We start from the raw sequence: 19,226 nt of genomic DNA on the forward strand, positions 1-19,226 counted from the left end.
TTTAGTTTAGCAAGATTTACTTTTCCTCATCATTTAGAGTATGTTTTCCTACATTATGAGTTCAGTCTTCTGCAACTAGTTAAGACTTGTTATTAACCTAAAGCCAAGAAATGGCATTATTAAGCAACCCAAATCCTCACCTGAAACTACACCTATTATAGGGGCTCCTTGTTGTGCCTCCAGCAGTACCATTATGTGATTAAGCACCATACAGCCTTTATAGTCAAGTAGATTTGTTATTCCCAATCTTTGTTCCAACCACAAAAACAATCCTAAAGATCATACACGGCCAGTGAAGCATCCCTCATGACACATCTATTTCTAGGCTCTTCCTTAGACCCTCTAATCTAACTCTTTACTGGATAGATGGTGATTAGGGCATACTAGCAAGCATTCAGTTGCAATAAAGTCTAAAAGAAGTAGGCTATGTTAGATCAACACTAGGTTACCTAATCAAATATATACTTCAGACATTTTAGCACTGTCCACAGTACTTCAGCACATAAAACTATTTACCTAAAAGGTAAATATGGGAAATCAAAACAGGAGCCTATTCTCTTCAACTCTGTCCTTTTACACACTAATTACAATGCCATAGCCACTGAGTGAAATTTAAGCCCACTAGAAATAAACTAGGGAAGAAGTTCAGAAAAATAATGGAGAGAGGATTAAAGTTTAGACTGACTTTCTAATCGGGCATTCCTCCTGTTCGCATCCTGGCTTGCACCAGGTCCTCATACCTGGCTGCAGTGATGGGCGATCTCTACTCGGCTGACCTACAGGAATACAACTTGCCTCAAATCTATGTAATTTCTATTTCTTGTATGGTAACACTCAGACAATATACTGATTCCTTTGCTGACCTAGTTCAGATACAGCCCTCATATAGAGCAAATAAAACAGCCAACCACCTACCTAGCTAAAGCTAATCACCGTCTGTTATTCAAACAAATTTAAAAGACAAGCTTGTTTTCTATTGCCATTTGTATCCTTATTCCAAGGAATACACAGAGCTCAGAATCAGATTAACACCATCACAAAATAATAAAAGTAACAGCAGTATGATTAAGGTTAAATCCTATATAATAACAAAACCTTCTGCTGTTACACACAAATCCCTCTACAACAAGCATATTCTTGTGAGCAGTACTACCCGCTGGTAGTGGTGAAAGCTTTTGCCCTATATACCTGGATAGCTGCATTTCAGGTAGTTCTGAAAACTCAAGAAGTCCCACAGGAGTAATCTTGAGTTGTTCTTTGTAGTCATCCACCCCAAGAGCATTCTCCTAGTTACACCAATCCTGTTAATTCTCGTATGAAGCTTTGCATAACAAAAAGGAAGAACATTTTAGAGGATGTATATCCTGACTTCCTTTTTCTCCACAAATACACTATTTTATGGAATGAGATTATATACAATGTATCTATCTATGTATTTTTTTATATATATATGTACACACATACACATGCATACACACTCACATATATACATACATATGACAACAAAACACAGTGGGATTAGCAGGAAGTATTTGCCAAGATAATTCTTTTAAAGTGTATTTTAAGGGAAATGAGAAGCATTTTACCTGTTTTATAACTCTGTGATCTATATATATCCCTGAGTTCTTTCATAAGTCGATCTGAAGCCTGAACTGACCCAGAGACTGCACCCTGAAACAAACAAAAATTACTCCAAATAAGTGAAAAGTAGCATTTACATCAAACAGCTTTATTTCCATTACAAAGTTACACTAACTAGCAAGTATTAAGAATATATTAATTTCTATATTACCATTAGGTTTTTGACAAGTTACATATTCTAGTGAGCAAAGACTACTCAAAAGAAACAAGACACTCCCTCTAAAGCAGCACATTAATATATACTACTACCTGGCATAGGTGATACAAACTTTTAATCAAAGTATAACAGACATTTTTCTGTAAAGGAGTTTAATCTCTTTTGATTTCCAAGATGCATCCACAGTACATTTCTAATAGGGAAATATTTCCTTTTACCTTCTGCTCTTATGCACTGAAAGGAAGAGTAAGACTAATCCTAAGAACAAGATTCTGCACGTAAGGTTTTACTGTTTTCTCAGAAGTATATTTGCATTTGGTTATGAAAAAAGGTACAGGAGTTAGGAAGTATCCACTATAGAACAGCAGCTTCTGGATGAAGGAAGACCAAGAGAATTATTTTAAAAATGCAGAACAAACGCAACACTATTATTTGCAATAGAGTGAAAAAAATCAATACCTACACAGGGGAAGACTAAAGTAAGTAAATCTTAAAGTACTAAATGTTTTGTTGTGATTTGTCATAGTTCTTGTGGTTTATGCAATCAGGGCAGAAATCTCTTCTGTTCTTTTAGAGCTCAGTTCTGTATTACTCAGCATCTCAAAGTGATAGAAAACTCAGCATACCATTTCTGAACCTGATATTTCAGCCTGTGATACAGTACTAAAGCTAAACAAAAAGACCTTTAAGAGACATGCATATAAAATATGACTGGCCCTAAAAACCACCAGTTATTGACAAACTAACGAACACACCAGTTATCAAGTAACTGACATCTATTTATATCAACAACTGCTGCACTGCATGTATTCTGCACACATTCCCAACATTGACAGTTCTGTGACCTTGGTATAAAATTTTGCCCCAATTTTCTGAGCTTTGAAGTGAGGACAGAACTTTCTCCTCTTACAAAACTGAAGTACTTATTTAGAATAACATGATCACCCAAAGCACCTAGATTACCCTCTTCAATTCCATGCCAAAGCTAGCAGGAAAGATTTTGATACTAAACTTTAGATGTTACACAATTACCCTGCTTATATATTCCACCTGAAACACCATTTTATATTCGAGATTTTTGGAAAACAGAGATAAAAATTAGTGCTACAAGATTTAAAATATGGAAAAGGAATGAGGACTTCAAATGAGGTAAGGTACCTATCACCCTGAACACCAGCCCTGTGAAACTCTGACTTTCACCAGCAGTCAGTCTCCCAAAGGTAGATTATTTCATGAGGCCTGCGCAGATCTCTGCTGCTGCTTGGACTTCAGTCACTCCCACTGAAATACAGGCTAATACATGTCACTCATAAGTATGCTTGGGGCCGGGGGGGACGACCACTCCCCAAAAAAACCCCAAACACAAAAAAAGACTCCCCCCGAACAAAGTTAAGTTCAGCCTCTCTATATGAGTACTGAGTTTATAGGTCTGTTTTTCTACTCCATCTAAAAATTTGAAGAGATTTGTTTTTTCAGTTTCCTTTCAGACCTTATAAACATCTACAGACAGATCCTTTTTGGACAGAAGTATCAGAGAAGTATTTCTAGAGGAATCTGAAGCAGCTATGACCATCGTCTAATACCTGAAACATCATCCCTGTTTGTCTGAAGTCAACAGTGATATTATATATTCTACAAGGTCTTAAATTGTAGGATCAAATTATTTCTTAATAAGTCTTACATATCAGTAATAGTTACTTGATACTAAAGCCTCCACATACTCCTTTGTGTTCTCTGTTCAGCAGCATCATATAATATGCTTAGCTTCACACTATAATCTGTAGATTAATCTTGCAGGCTATTCATTTCCATATTTCACTGGATTTAATTATGCAGGTTACTGAAATTCCACTAGTTTTTCTTAACGGACCGGTATGAAGAATGTACTTTGTAATTAAATATGCAAATAAAAGGCAACTCCTTTCCTCTGATGAAACAAAAGCTACATAAGGATAGGGCTCCAGACAAGTCATTTCTCAATTCACTGAAGCCCATGTCTATAGAGCAGTATCAGACAAAGAAGGGATTTTTCTTCCTTTAACAGCAAGTGAATGAAGTTTTATGGGAAAAAAGTGGTTGTTTATATACATTATTTGCAGATTACTACTACTTATATCCACTATTTGCAGATTAGCTGAAAAAGGAAGCATTACACTTAAAAAGTTAACATACATTTTAAAAGTTAACACAACGCAGTGTTAACCACCATTCTCTGTACAATTGCTGCGGTTTTTCAGACCTGTACTGTGAGTGTTAAGGTTGAGACTCATGAATGTGTTGAGTCCAGAGGAAAGAAACTTCACAGAGAAGCTTTGCATGCAGAGCCATGCAATACCCTTGCCTCATCTCCTGTATTTCTTACTGAAAGAAGGATTTTTGTTACATTCTTCCTGGAATGTCAACCTCTAAATACAGGCAATTCAAGAACAACTTAGATTCTAAAGACATCCAGTGGAAAACTAGTTTCCTCATTGCATCTTTATTTCCAAATTAAGCCACTGAATTCTGTATACAATGTTGGAAGCTCACCTTTGCATATGAAAATTTAAGTACCTTCTGTACTGTAGTAATTTAAAAACCACAGCATAACACATCCATATATTCCTGAGTGCCATTATAACTGCTGATAAACTGAAGTGGTATTTAAAAAAAGGAAAAAGGTTAGTTTTAGTGTGTGTAAGCTAGCCTTGGTAGACTTTGTATGTCTGTAACAGTGTTTTTCACCCTTGTTTCCTAGGAGCTTCCAGTTGGTCTGCCCACTCCTTATACAGCAGTATTAAATATAGTTAGACTTGCTACTCTGAAGAATCGATAGACTGCAAACCAGTAATCTGTGACCAAGAGAAAGAGGCTAGCAAGCTTAACCTAAGAAGTTTAGCACAGGAGTTTACCTGACGTGCTCTGAACTACCCTTGGAGGAATCTGAAGAGGAAGCCCGCAGAGATTAACTGCTATACGCCAAACACCACTCTGAAACACAAAGCTTTCATTCTGGTGTCACTTTTGGGTTTTATAACTATTGTTAAAATGCATTTTAGAAGAGAGTCCTACTTGCATCACACCATTGCGTGATATAGCAGAGCAGTGAGTTCAGTTTTGACTATCATGGCACTAAAATTAAAAACTTTAACTTTCAATAATAACTAGCTATATGCAATTTATAATTTCAAAGACTGAATTCAGAGATAAATAACTGAGTATCCTTGCGGAAAAGTGGGACTTACCACTCCAAGAGAGATAGAGCTCCCATTTCTCCAGTTGTGAGATCAAGACTTACAGTCACAACTGCCTTAGAAATAACTGGTCCGTCATGGGATCTGACAGGTATCTGTCATGTGGGGTTGATGTCAAAGGCAGAGACACATAGCCATTTGATCTGTAAACTGAAGAAGTTAACAGAGCTGCCAGACAAGCTCCAAGTGGCTTTTTCCTATTAAGTAATCAAATAGCCACAAAAAGTCTCACTTGATCATCCTCTCCTGTACCAGGATACTCATGGTTCTCCAGAACAATGAGTAGCTAAACTGGAGAAATCCCTGCCACAGGAAGTAAACATCTATGTGAACAACATGCCAATTGCTGAGAGTTGCAAATAACAGAAACACCTGGTACAGGAATTCCCAGAGCCAAAACTGTTGGACATGAAAAATATTCATGAGACGCATCACTACAAGCTTGTCCTGTTCTCAAACTCTTCCCCCTAAGGATGTGCTTCTGCCACTGGCAGAAACATGAAAACTTTGGTCCAAGTCAGTGTAGGCATTGTATTTTTCAGAAGTGTTTCTATCCTTCACTAGCATTTTAGTGTGAATGTATAAATCTGAGTAAAATATTTTATACAACAGTTAAGCAACTTCTAAAACCACTAGGGCTTCAGAACTGAGTTTCTGCATTCACAAGTCAGTAGGGCACACCTAAACGTGCAGAAATGAGCACAGCACATGCCACTGCCCTAGCTGTCTGCTGCACTAAGTCTCCAGAGATATGAAGTTTTGCAGCCTCAGCTTTTCTCCTTCGGAGATTTCCCCCCCACACACACACACCTTCCATTCCTCAAAAGATAACCACAGTCTGCTCCTTAAAGGGGTTATCTGAGGTAGGAGATGCAGTTCACTGCAGTTTAAATCCAAAGACTGGATTGTCTGTTTTCTGTCTGAATACAAAAATACTGTCACACATCAAAACAGTACAGTAAATCACCTCATTCACAATACATTTCAGATAATTCAGCCACAAGACCAAAACTTACCTGCTAAAACAAAACACAAAAAATGGAAACTCCTCCAAGATAAAAAACCAAAATGTGAAGTGACCCAAAAAGAGCTAACAAATACAAGTTTATTGTTACTGAACTTTTTCAGTATTTGTGTGGAAGTACATTCATTCATGGAAGTTAAAGTAGATTCATACTTACTTCAAGGATTAGACTGAAAATGGAAATGACACCTTACACTTCATAAAATCTGAAGATGAAAGTGGAGACATTTGAGGCTTCTAAAGGAAAGTGCATAAACTCCTCAGCAGGAAATGGAAAAAGCTAATAGCATTATCTTAATAAGAAAAGCATTAATCTCTAAAATGACTATGTTGGGAGAGACCTCTGAAAAGCAAGCAGCAGCAAGTTGTTAAATATTTGAAGTTAATGATTCCAGTTCAAAGACTTTTTTTTACTCCCAGTAAGCAAGTGGTTCTTTAAAGTTATTACAATGTTAAGAGGAGAATTAATTCTTTCTCCAAGTTACATACCGTACCGCAAGCCAAACTTATTTCCTGATGCCGGCAAGAAGAGTAAGATTAGGGATACTGCCAAGGAAGAGAACTCATTTACAAAATTAGTAGATATGTATTCTTAACTTGTATAAAACACACAAACCCTACAAACTCCTATGACAAAAGTCTTAAGCAGCAGAAAAATGTCTTTAACCTGTTAGTAATATGTGAGAATGGGACTGCATGCACTCTTTTCCTATGGGAAAACCTTTAGCATGATTCATAACTTCAACCTGTATTTCAGCCAAGGGGAGAGAGGATGACTCATGGATTTGGGCCAAAGAACACGTAAAGGAACTGAAAATCTTCTGGTTGCATCGGGCACTAGTCAAAGCCCTACATTAGGCTTCATGTTCTCTCATCCAACAACAAGCATGCAAGTGGCATGGCTTTATTTTACTTTCATCTGTTGAGAAAACAAAGTATACCAAGAGAAAGTATACAAAGTGTTGTGTGGTTTGTGTGAAAACTAAACTATGTTTAGCCACTACATTTAAGTTTGTGAAACTCACACTGTCCTTTAAGAAAACCCACTATGAAGGGCTGTACAGATTTACATTTTGCTTTATGTTAGGATACTGAGCAAACTTCTGCTATCTTAGATCATATTTAACAGGTTCTATTAAAAGTCCCATGTTTTGGCAGCATAAAGGGGCATTTAAGTGCTACTAGGTTAGCTCCTTCCTAGGTCAGTAGTGCAGCTATAGTTTCCAGTTCTCAAGCACTTAAAAGTAAACCCTCACAAATCCTTTGAGAAATTATTTAAGCAGCACAGCTATTTCTGGTGACCCACAAAAATACCACAGTTCCTCAGCAGCAGTTGAATACCCTGTTCCCTGTACTCAGCTGACCTTGTTTATGCACCAGCGTCAACGAGAGTGTCTTGGCATGAGAAACAGCTATTATGTAAGTTGAATCTGCTGTTGTCAAACAAAAAACCAGCAGTGTTCGTTTCAGCTCTACTAGATGTGGACAGAAAAAGCAATAGGAAAGGCAGTATTTGCCAAATGGGAAAGAACAGATAGCAAAAGAAAATCGGCAGGTTTAAGAGGCTGTCCGCACCAAGGAAGAATGTTGGCATTACAAAAACCTTTCTTCAGTTCTACCAGATCTTTAAATGATGGTAAAGCAGACCATGCCTTTATGGCTGCAAGAGGATTTATTTTTTCTTAACAATTAAGAAGTCTTTACCAGCAGGTCTGAATTATAAATAAATATACAGAATCTCAATAAGCATCTTCTCAAACTCTGAACAAACATTTGAGTTTAAACAAAACCAATAACTGACCACTGTATTTACGATTAGTCAAGTCTTAAACCAGACTTGATTATACAGCAAAAGCAGTTCGGCGCCTTATGTTTACCTGCTTTGAAATACCGAAATACCGATCAGGTTTGGGTTTCTTTTTGTTTGGGGGTGGGTTTTTTTTGGCTGGTTGGCTTTGTCGTTCGATTTTTTGTTGGTTTTGGGTTGTTTTGTTTTTAAACAGGTGATCACTACCATACACGTTCCTTCAGACCACCTGATAGGTAACTATTGAATTCATACACAAATCACAGAGCAGTCTCCTCTAGCCAGCTATCTCATGCTGCCTATTTCAGCAGAACATAAGTCTAAGGTATTTTTGACAGCTTTGCACTCAAGTCATATTGGAACAGCACTGGGACAGGAGCAGAAGACTTGTAGTTGAACTCTGACAGAAGCATTTCTATTTTGTTTCCTTTGCAAAGCAGATGGCTACAAACTGAAACTCTTTTCCATGTTCAAGTGTCAGTAACTAAGAGGAAGAATTTTTTTTCTAAACTAGATAAAGTTATTCAGGGCCAGTAATTCATGACAAGAAATAGTCAAGATTCTGATAACTAAAGGAGCCTTTTCCCAAAATTCTTGTAACTAGATCTACCAGGAGTGCATCCAATATTAAAAGTGGATTGGCTTGGTTAGTGCTGAGCCCTTCGAATATATATAGTTCTCACTACAAATCAAAAGAGGTTTACAACAGCAATTCTCTTGAATCTAATATAATTTAAATATAATTTAGGCTTTTTAGAAAATATTTACTGGAAAGATCATCAAGATTTTTCTTGAACTAGAACAAAGCTGGTTCCTTGGGCAAAAATCCATGTGTTCCCTACATACCAATTCCTAAATCTTATGCCTTCCCTAAATACAGTTCCCTCCCCGGTACCTAACTACTGCTCACGTCCTCAGCTATTAGCTTAATAAGAAATAGCACATCTTGTGCCTGGACACGATGTACGTGTCTGCTGACTTGCCAAACAACATATAAAAAAACCTTACGAGCTCACACAGTAGCAGGCACCAGTTCAAGCACCTTCCTTCTGTACAGGTGACTTACGAAAATTTTAGAACCCTTACTTTTGGTTGAAACTGGTCATGAACAAAAGCATTACACATTTTAAGCCTCTGTGAAACAAAAGTTTGATTTCTTTGGAAGCCAGGCTAAATAAAATTAAGGTTGTGTGACATCATCATTCCCTCCTACATGCACCTTTGAGAAGTAGAAGGTTCTCTGAAACTTGGCACTTGTGACAAAACACTTCTAAGCCTCTGGAGAACAAACAGTTTTTTTACAACTGCCTGCTGGCAGGATCACTCAGAAAACTGTGATAATAAAGCTGCAGAGCTGCTGAAGGCCCCTTGCTTTATGTCTGGCAAAAAACCCCAACACCCTTCAGTAATTTCCACATGGTGTAGATATTACTGAAAAACAAACTCATGCATAAAATGGATTTAAAGCACAAATTCCTGGGTTTACTAAGTATGTTAAGTCACCCATGAATTTTAATGCAGTCTGTTTTGTATACGGCTTTATTTTAATAAGGGCTCAGCAACAAAAGTCATGCTTATAACCTAGATGCTTTCTGCTGATTCTGCAAGGAGGACTACTATTTGTAACAAAGGCATCAAGAAAGAGACAGAGGGACAACCAAATAGATACCTCTGTAAATTGGATAAGCAGTTAAATATCATTAACAAGTGTGAAACCTGGATTTGCATGTAAGAGTTGACTCTAGTGAGAAAACTAAAAGATGTTTCTTCATCTAAAATGCCAAGAATACCCCAACCCAGTTTGACAAAACAAATTATGATAGCATTCTCCCAGGATGAGAGTGCTTTGAAGCAGTTTCTGTGCCTCTGTGGGATGTGGGCTGACAACTAACTTCCTGTGCCAAAGATTTTGATGAAAGATGAGTCTATTTACTAAATGACCTTGGAATCCTAGCTAGCCTATTCAAACTTCACCAAAAAAAGAGCTATTTAGGTCCCATAACTTGAGATGTTTGTCTTACATGTGCTGGAAATCAGCTACACGCTAATTTATGTCTAGGTGCATAGCAGTAGGCTTTATTTGCTGAAAACCATTTCTATTGTACAGCCAGAAATATTACAGAGAAAAAACATAAATCATTAACTCACATTTAAGTGATCTTGCCTTTGATTTTTTCTGATTTTTTCTAAGATTGCAAGGTTCTCTTTTTCAATGCCTTCATCCTCAGATTTCTTCCCATCAACTGGTTCCTCCTCCTTCATATCATAGTGATCCAGATCTTCAATGTCCTACAGGATAGAGGAAAATTCACTGTAACTTAACTGTGCTCTTCGTTCAACGAAACCCTCTCCAAGGGCATTTAGGGATACAGTCGCATACTGCACAGCACTATGTATTAGTGACTGTTGGATGCCATTTCTATTTTGCTCTAACTTCACTCTCTCAGCCAACAGTATTCACTGGAAGTGTAGGGAGCCTTCACAATACAAATGAGACCACATTTCACAACATGCTTCTGGTCACAGAAACAAGCACAATAAAACCTCCACAAGAAGTTAAGATTCTAGTGAATTAGCCCATTGAAGTAGGTAGAAAACAAGAAGTTAAGGCATTCTGAACAGGGCTTGAGAATCCAAGAGTACCCAACATTAGAGTGTCTCCAAGATGTTTCTAATTGCAGAGTCTTTTCAATTAGAATCCTAGCTATATTACACTTCTGGCAAACAATGACCAACATATCCGGCAGGGCTACAGCAACCCTTCAAGAAAGTTATGTATTAGAAAGCTACATGTACTTTTACTCAAGGTGAACATTTCAGCTAAAGATTAGATGCAGTAACTTGGAATTAGGATGAGACAAAATTATGTAGTCAAGTATTCTGATCACACAAGCCAACATTTCAGTTTTGAGTTCTAGACTAAGACACTGAAAAATCCTCCCCTCTGTATTCTGAGACGGGATTCTCCTGTTGCAGAGGAGCACTCTGAACTTAAGACAACTGCCTGTAAGGCGATTCAAGTGCTATTTGTGGAGAGGAGGGGAAGGATGTAAATGCCTTGAGATGAAAAAGGAAGCACTACAGCAGCCACACCAGCAAGCTATGAGCACACAACTATCAGAATGCTCCAATATGCAGTGCTCCACCACACCTGTGGCTACTCTTTATGCACCATCTGTTTGCATGGCAGGAAAACCTGGCCATAAATGCAAATTCAAGGATGTCTTACATAGTAGAAAAAACACCTATCTGGTGCCTTTGACAATACTGTTTCCTCTGACTGTAACAGATTTTAGATCGAGTATTCTTTAAAATGCTCATGTTTCTCAAAATAATGATACAGCCCTAGGAACAGTGAGCTGCTTTTCACTTTAGAAATTGGACTAGATTACAAGTTGGTGATACCAGTGCCACACTCACTATGCCACCTGACAGTTTATAAATAATGACAGACGTGACAATTTTTTTGTCTAAGTAACCTGAACAGAGTATTAGGGGCTACTTACAAGTCCACAAGCAACAACAGCCTTGTGGCAGCAGGATATTGGAGAATACATACTACCTTTACAGAAACTGTGTCTCCAACAAATGTGGTCTGGATCAGGCTAAGTATGGTATAAGATAGGCTGCTTCAAATTAACTCCAGAATATGGGTAACATTTAGATCTTTTCTAAAGGAAGACCTTTTATTCAGAATAGGAGTTGTTCATTCTCACTACACTCCTTCATTAAAAATCTAAATCTGAAGTAGTCAGTTCTCTTATAACAAGGCTACTATAGTGGTTTAAAAAGCAAGCATCTTAGAGCTATTCTAACGCGCAGTACAAGTAATTGAAAGGGGTGGTTCTCACACAATAAAAATCTCATTAAAAGAAGCACCATGTTGCCAGACAGTGACATAAACCCCTTAAAGTTTAGCGTGTCTGTTTTGGATGTCCTTCCATTTCCTTCAATGTATTGTAGTTAAAAACTAGCTCCCCTGTTTAATGAATCAGCAGACTAATTTACTCTTAGCCAGTCAGCTTCAATTTGGGAGGCACTTTCAAGCATATCAGAGCCAGTTCATATGCTGCTTGAAATAGGAGTTAACAATGTGAACTTACTGATTTGGCACACAGTGTTATGTACTGTTTGACTAAAGCACAAACAGATGTACAATTCTCCGTACCCAAGTAAGCTCACAGCTGAAATCCAGGTTTAAGAAAATCTCACCAGTTTTGTGGTTGAAGTGAAAGCTGACATTAAGGTAACCATCCAAATTTTTAATTATCTTTTCTACTGAACTTTAGGGAGACTACATTTTACAGTCTGGTTTAATAACTAGCCAGCCACTGCAGAGCACAATGCCAGAATTCTAGTAGATTAGGACAGCAATCTCATATATACACATACTTCACCCATATCTTCTTCTTCCTCCTCCTCTGATGTAACTTCTTCGGTTGTCCCATTCTGCAATACAACAATGAGGTTTCTGCATAAGTTGTGCACATGTTCCTTTCTTTCAAAACCAGGAAGTCTACTATCAAAAGAGAAAGCAGTATATATGAAAGTTACACTTATCAAGGTCTGCAGAGGACTGAAGTTTAACGTGACAGACATACAAAGATGCTTTTCTGGAGTACAACAGTGAAGAGGTTTTTGCATGAAGCAAAGAAACAGAGTGTCACAATTAATTTCACATTAAGTTCTAAGTTGAAACTTAAGATTCAGATAAGGATATCCTATTCTGGGACAGTGACAAATGCCATAAACAAAGTCAAGCAGGTTATAACTCATGATCTCTTCACCATGAAATCAGATCATAGCTCTGACCAGAATCCATATACGTGCTAGACATCTAAAAAGAAAAAACTCTAGACCTCTAAAACTTAATGGATTTTTGTCTCACTACCTAGAACTTCTATGCAACAACTACTGTCATCATATAGCCACTGTTGTTAGATTATTTGATAAAATACCGGAACAATATATTGAGCTCATTTTTCATGGCTTTCAATTTCAGGATACCACTTCAAGCTCAGTAAGTTTGAGCTGCATAAAGACTCAGGAGCATTCTGATACACTTACCCTCTGCTTACTCTCCCTTTGGCAAAGAAGGAATGCCACTGCTGTAAACAATGCAGGGGACTAGATGGATCTTCAGCCTGACTTACTAAGGCCACTCCTACTTAACCCACAAATTATCTGACATTTCTGGCTAAGAAAACTTCCACAAGTTTGTTTTTTAGTTTCAGAGCATAAGCAAGGCTCTTCAAATGAAGCTGCTTCCTAATATCACAGGCCTATTGCCTTACAGTTGCACTGCTATGTGGGTGGCTGAGAGAAAAGACCTATAGGATTACAGTTTGGCACGTGACCAAAATTAAGCAAGTTATTTGTCATTACTATAGTACTGTCACCACAGGAAAACCATCTGTTTACACTACAGGAGTTTTTAGAAAGCATGTCATCTTAACATGTATAAGCAAAAGAAGGCATCATAATCTTATTAAAAATACAAAAATGAACAGTTACTGTCTTACCAGTTCTGTTTTCAGCACAATACAAAACATTTTAGTTAACCAGAACATTCCACAGCCCTTCACAACTCCTAATTTGTCAAGTGCACAAAAAGTAAACAAGGCACCTCAAGATACTCCCTACCCAAAGTAGCATATGGTCTTGATATCCCATGTCTCTGCAAGGGATTGAAGAGGAAAGAAAACATCAACAGAGGTTCATCCAAGTGCACACTGTAAAACATATACTCTTCAACAAAAAGCAAACAGTGTTTAATCACATTTACATTTTGGGAAAAATGAAAATTTGGGAAGCACTAGGAATGCACAGCGATTGGCTTGAACAACATTTAGGGGGGAATTAAACTGACAGGACTGGTATCACATATACACCTTTCAATGATACAGGAGCTCCAAAGTAAATCGTGTAATATTATCACACTATTATTAAATGGATTCTGCAAACAAAATTCAGATTGAGAACACCATAAAGCAACAGTACTTCATATCTCAGTCAAGGTTTAATCATTCCCACCATCACGTTGCTTGGATTTGAAAAAAACAACGCCTTCATTGCCGTAAGAAAGTGTCCACAGTATTTTAATTTACCTGTCCAGCTGGTAACGGCTGATCTAACATTTCAACATCTGGATGCTGAGGAAGATTATATAATCTGCAGAGGTCACATATTAATCGCTTCAGCTGTTGAAGAAGCTATAAAAAAAGAAAACATGGAAACATGCATTTAAACCAAAGCACAGAACAATATATTTTGAATTTTCTTCATATGTTGGTACTGACCTTTCAGTCAGTGTATAGCGTTTAAACCTGCACTCATTGGAATAAATTTTAAAGACGCCTCTTTTTCTCCGTAGTCATTGTAATAAAATCCTCACAATGAGAAACCAAGGACATGGCAAATTAAAGATGGCTCCCATTCATCTTCATGTCAAGCGCAAAAAAACATGAGCAAAAGAATAATCTGCTCTGGCAGCATCATCCATTCCCGGCATAGGTGCCCCAGCCACAAATCACTAAGGAATAATCAAATGGTCATATTCCATGAGACAAGGTAGTCCATTCCAGTTTCCTAGGTTAAAGACCATGTCTTCAAAAAACCAAGGAGGAACAATCTGATTTTCCACATTCTGAATCACTTTCTAGGGCACACAAGTGAGGCACCAGAAGCAAGACACACACTATACAAGGCACAGAAACTAGCCAAGCTCTGAGCTAGAGCCCAAGTAGTCTGCTTGCCATATCTTGTATCAGGTTGAGGCACAACCTGTTACTATCACTGATTTCTGTTTCCAACTTTCAGCGTTACATTGACTGTGTTCTGTTAACTCTAAAATATGGAACACCTTTCATTCAGTGTAACGCTAACCAGAAAATAAATTTAGTTCTGCAGAAACAGAGGAACATTAAGTTTGCCTCTTGATCACCATGCTAATTAAGTAGAGTTCCATAGCTGTTAACTTTCTCTAGGCAGCCTCAGATTCCTCCGAGTTAAGGCCAAGACCACAAAAGACTGTACTACTGCATTTCCTCACTTTTCAAGGTCTTTGCATAGCTGTGTCAGGACTGCACAATATGTTTGCAAAATGGTCAACACTTCATTATTTGCAGAATAATACCCTAGATGAAGCTTGCAAAAATTACACATCCATGAATGGACTTTTTTTCCAGATACCAAAGGAAGCTTGTCTTGCCACTTGTAGAAGTTAGCACGCAAGATAGCCATTTCTGTACACATATCCTTCAGCACTACTAGTAGTTACACTTAAGAGTGGCAACCCCCACTCCCCTTTAAGTACCTATCCATAAAGGAGGGAGACTCAGGCAATGTGGCCTCACCCAAGGTACAGCATAGATTGTATTATCCCAAAAGAATAATACCTCTACAACACTACTTGGTGTTTGTGTACTGTATTTCTTAAAATACACAATAAAGTATCTAAGAAAAATCTAGTCACCCCAAAATGCTCTACATGTCTAAAGCCTTGCTATTGGCCAGTGTAAATGCTCTTACCTTACTGCAAGTGAAAATTCAGCCTCTCCAGGGTTAAGAACTCGTTTCCAAGCCCATATCACTAGCAGTGATAAGTAAATGTTGCCCTTATGCTACTTGAAAGCTTTGGTGCTTTTTCCTTCTCCAGTAGAATTCAACGTTCAATAGAAACGTTATTTACTCATTGGAGGCCATGAACTGACATACCAGCCTGCATTACGAGAATTACAATGTTCTCTCCTATCACACCACTTTTGCTGTTTCTGCATCATTCGTGACAGTCATCCTCAACTCAAAAATAAAGCAGATGATACCAAAAGAACTGGTGTATCAGCAACACATTTCTTGTGAGTATATACCTCAGATGTAATAGTTTATGTTGCCACAAGCTTTCTGTAACAACCACATTTCTCAGCAGTGTTAAGACTCTACACCTGTTTGAACCTTCCTGGGTATCTGAAACATCAGGAAATCTCTTAGCAGGCAGAAAGCAGGTTAATAAATCAATAAATTAGTTGGTAGATAGAATCACAGGTCTTAGAATTATTGTTCTCAACACATATAAGATGCTTAAAGCTGCACCACTACACATTTTGTTGAGAAAATTTTTCTCTGCGCTCTCATGGAGAGTTGGAGCAGAAACTATAAAATTTCAGGAATTGTCATTTTTCTCACATAGCTATGTAAAGCTAGGCAAGCCAGTAATCTGTTTACATGTGTTGTGAAGCATACAAAAAAATCTAAATGGCAGGGGAAGAATACCAGCACTGGCATTTGGCTGGTCCAAAGCTTTGAAAAGCAGATGAACACAAGTATTAGATGTGTCTCACAGAAAGAAACAGTAAGAGCTGAGAAGAGGGTTAAGAACTGCTCCTGCCCTGCTTCCTCTATTCCATAAAAAGTCCTGTCACCTGAATTGAAATTCAGAAGGAATCTTTGCAGCCAGGACCTAACACATTGCAAGCTTCTCTCACTTCCTTCTGAACACAGCACCACTGCGAGGTACACAAGCACTCTCAAAGCAACAAGCTCCTGAACAACCTGGACCAAATTACACACTGGCTGTGCCTGAAGAGGTGTCTTCCTGCCTCCAGCAGCACATTTTCACCTTCTCATATGCACTGGCACCAGAGATCACACAACCATGCAGCAGCTTACAAACTTCGTGGCAGATCAATTACTGATGTGCTTCAGCACATAAGCACCAAATTTCACCATAAAGGGGGAGGCAGGAATGTGCAGCTGAGGGCAAGGACCCCCTTCTTTGGCAGCAGTCTACACTTTGGGGTTAGCTTAATGCAACTGTCAAACTGCAGTTTCATTTTTATAGCTAAGTTGTTTTACTTGACATCAGTTTCTACAACCTGCAAAGGTGGTGGCAGAGCGAGAAGCAGACCCCATCTCTACAACCCTTCTCCTTATTGTTATGCTTTTCCTCCACGGGAATTCATTTCATACCCTTGATCCTTCTGCCATGGATCACCATCACCATTATACCTTACAATCTGCACATACGTAAGAAAAATCATAGGATAATTTGGGCTGAAAGGCACGTCTGGAAGTCATCTGATCCAAGCCCCTGCTATAAGCAGGGCCTAGCATGATTTGGTATGTGTTAGTGGTACATGAATAGACTGTATCGAAAGGGATAGCAGATTTCTGCCATGTATTAATAATTTAAATGTATTTCCAGGCTAACTTCACATGCTTGGCTAATGTAAAATGAATGCTTAACACACACTTTGCTGCTGCTGCTGAAGAAAAGTGGGCTAACAGTATACTAATAGTTTCTCTGAAATACAAATTGCCTAAAGCAGAAACTAAGCAGCAACTAGAATGCAAAATCCACAGGGTATTAAAGGAGCAATATAAATAGCCTGTATAAGGTAAATGCTCAAGTGACAAATTTATAAACTAATGATATTGATTATAATTAATATAAAAATGACAACAAAACATAAAAATGTAATATATATATCTGTAATAGAACTTTTAATGCTTCAGGAGTTCCAAGAACTTGGTAGCTCTTATGGATACCATAATGCCGTTTTAGAACACAAAAACACCTCTTAGAATTTTACGTTTTCTGTATTAACATCTTACAAATCTGAAAACAGTTTAGAACAATTTCTCTGAAACTTATCCTACATTAGGAGGCCTTTTTATGCATGAAGAGATCTTTCTACTGCTGTAAGTATTAACAATTTTAGGATACCTTTAATGGTATTAATATACTGCTGGGTTTACTATGAAGCACCTTGTTTTCTGATTACCAAGAAACATGGACTTACGAAGTATAGTGTAAGTATACACATACTTATTTTTCTATATGTATCTATCTACTTATATATACACACTACATCTATATAAAAATAAACTAATCAATAAATCTTAGCCTACCACTGAAGAAAACTGCTGAAGAAGAATACAAGAGGAAACAGAGGGAAGAAATAACTGTCATTTGGAGTGTGACCACTACTTAGCTATCAGGTAGTCTGTGATAGTAACTAGCCTCATGCACATCCAGCAGCCTTGGACAGTTTCAGAATATAAAGTAAAGCTTCTTCCTGCATTTTGCCTCCATGACCCCCAGTACAAAATTAGTTGCTGCCACACTGGTAGTTTGCAAGAGCCAACATTCCTTCCTGAAATACCATCACGTGGGACTAAAGCTAAATTCTTAATACAGAAGCAGTGTGCTTAGGGACAGCAGCTTATCCATGCTGTACACATACTTATGCCAGAAATCCTACACTTTTGATGTCTTCCAAACAAATTTAAGCCTTCAAGGTTTGGAGAGTGTGAGAATTAGAACTGCCCATCTGAATTTAAGTCCATTTCACTATTGTCTTTAAAAAGCAAACCTCCAAATCATGTGCAGTTGTATTTAATAATCCAGGAAGTAAGGTTTGAGACTTCAGACTTGCAAGGATAACTTCCATTATATTAAACAGAACAGTGAAATTGGAGGATGTCTCTTTTGCATGGCACAGCCACTAGAAGGCAGCTGTCAGTTGCAAGTACCTCCAAGTCTAATGTGATGCTGATTTTCAGGATCTGAAAAAACTCAGGAGACACTAGGGGTCACAGAGAATTCTGCAGCCCCTTCATCTGCTGACTGGAACTTGCTCAGTAAGACTCCAAACCTAATGATACCTATGCTGATCATGTTTTTTACAATCTTTCAACATTTTTAGTGTTTTGACAAATTTTCATAGCAAATAGCACCATGGTGATGCCAAGGTAAGTAACACAGTTTCAGAACCACAGAAAATTTTCCAGTAAACATGTGCATGATTTTAACATAGTAAAAGAGTTTTCCTTTTACCATGTCAAATGACCAGGCTTCCATATCTATATCTATATCTATATATATATATCCCTGTCAAACTTCTATGCCTGAAGAGCATGTTCTTCAGTTTCACAAATAGCTGACACCTGGCAAAAGTTACAAAGCAAGTAGAAAGGGCAGAGTAATACCAAAGAACACTAAATCAGGGTACACGTGCTAGCAGTGCTTTTAGCAGACGTTCACTGTGCTCAGCTGAGCTCCTGGAAGAGTCCAATGCAATTTCCCATTCAAAATTTGACTGTTCCAATAACTTTATGACTTTAGAGCAACACGGCACAAATGATACTTTAGCTGCAATAAATTAAATGAAAACTGCTTTGAAACATTCTAAAAGTCTAAATTGAACTGAGTTATTAGGAGACAGCGTGATAAATCAGAAATCTCTGTATTTCTATAAGTAGTTCCTTATCCCTTCCTACCCTATTCCAAGAAGTCTGTGTGTGTTGCTCCAATGACCTTGAAGGGGAGGGAGGGAGTTGCACAGGGAGAAGTTGTACGGAGAA

At 37.9% G+C, this 19,226-nt stretch overlaps 1 protein-coding gene across 4 annotated transcripts in view; it reads right to left on the reverse strand.

Moving 5' to 3' along the window:
• Nucleotides 1-19,226, reverse strand: part of UBE2Q2 (ubiquitin conjugating enzyme E2 Q2) — a 52,501-nt gene that overhangs the window by 13,383 nt on the left and 19,892 nt on the right. For all 4 annotated transcript variants that reach the window (XM_074880782.1, XM_074880783.1, XM_074880780.1 and 1 more), the window contains 4 exons: nucleotides 13,970-14,074; nucleotides 12,255-12,311; nucleotides 10,011-10,151; nucleotides 1,587-1,671 (listed from right to left, as the gene is read on the reverse strand). In XM_074880782.1, the coding sequence (XP_074736883.1) occupies nucleotides 1,587-1,671; nucleotides 10,011-10,151; nucleotides 12,255-12,311; nucleotides 13,970-14,074 (388 nt within the window). The remainder of the gene's footprint in view (nucleotides 1-1,586; nucleotides 1,672-10,010; nucleotides 10,152-12,254; nucleotides 12,312-13,969; nucleotides 14,075-19,226) is intronic.

Source organism: Strix uralensis, chromosome 11 (assembly GCF_047716275.1).
Source record: "Strix uralensis isolate ZFMK-TIS-50842 chromosome 11, bStrUra1, whole genome shotgun sequence".
Lineage (NCBI taxonomy): Eukaryota > Metazoa > Chordata > Aves > Strigiformes > Strigidae > Strix > Strix uralensis.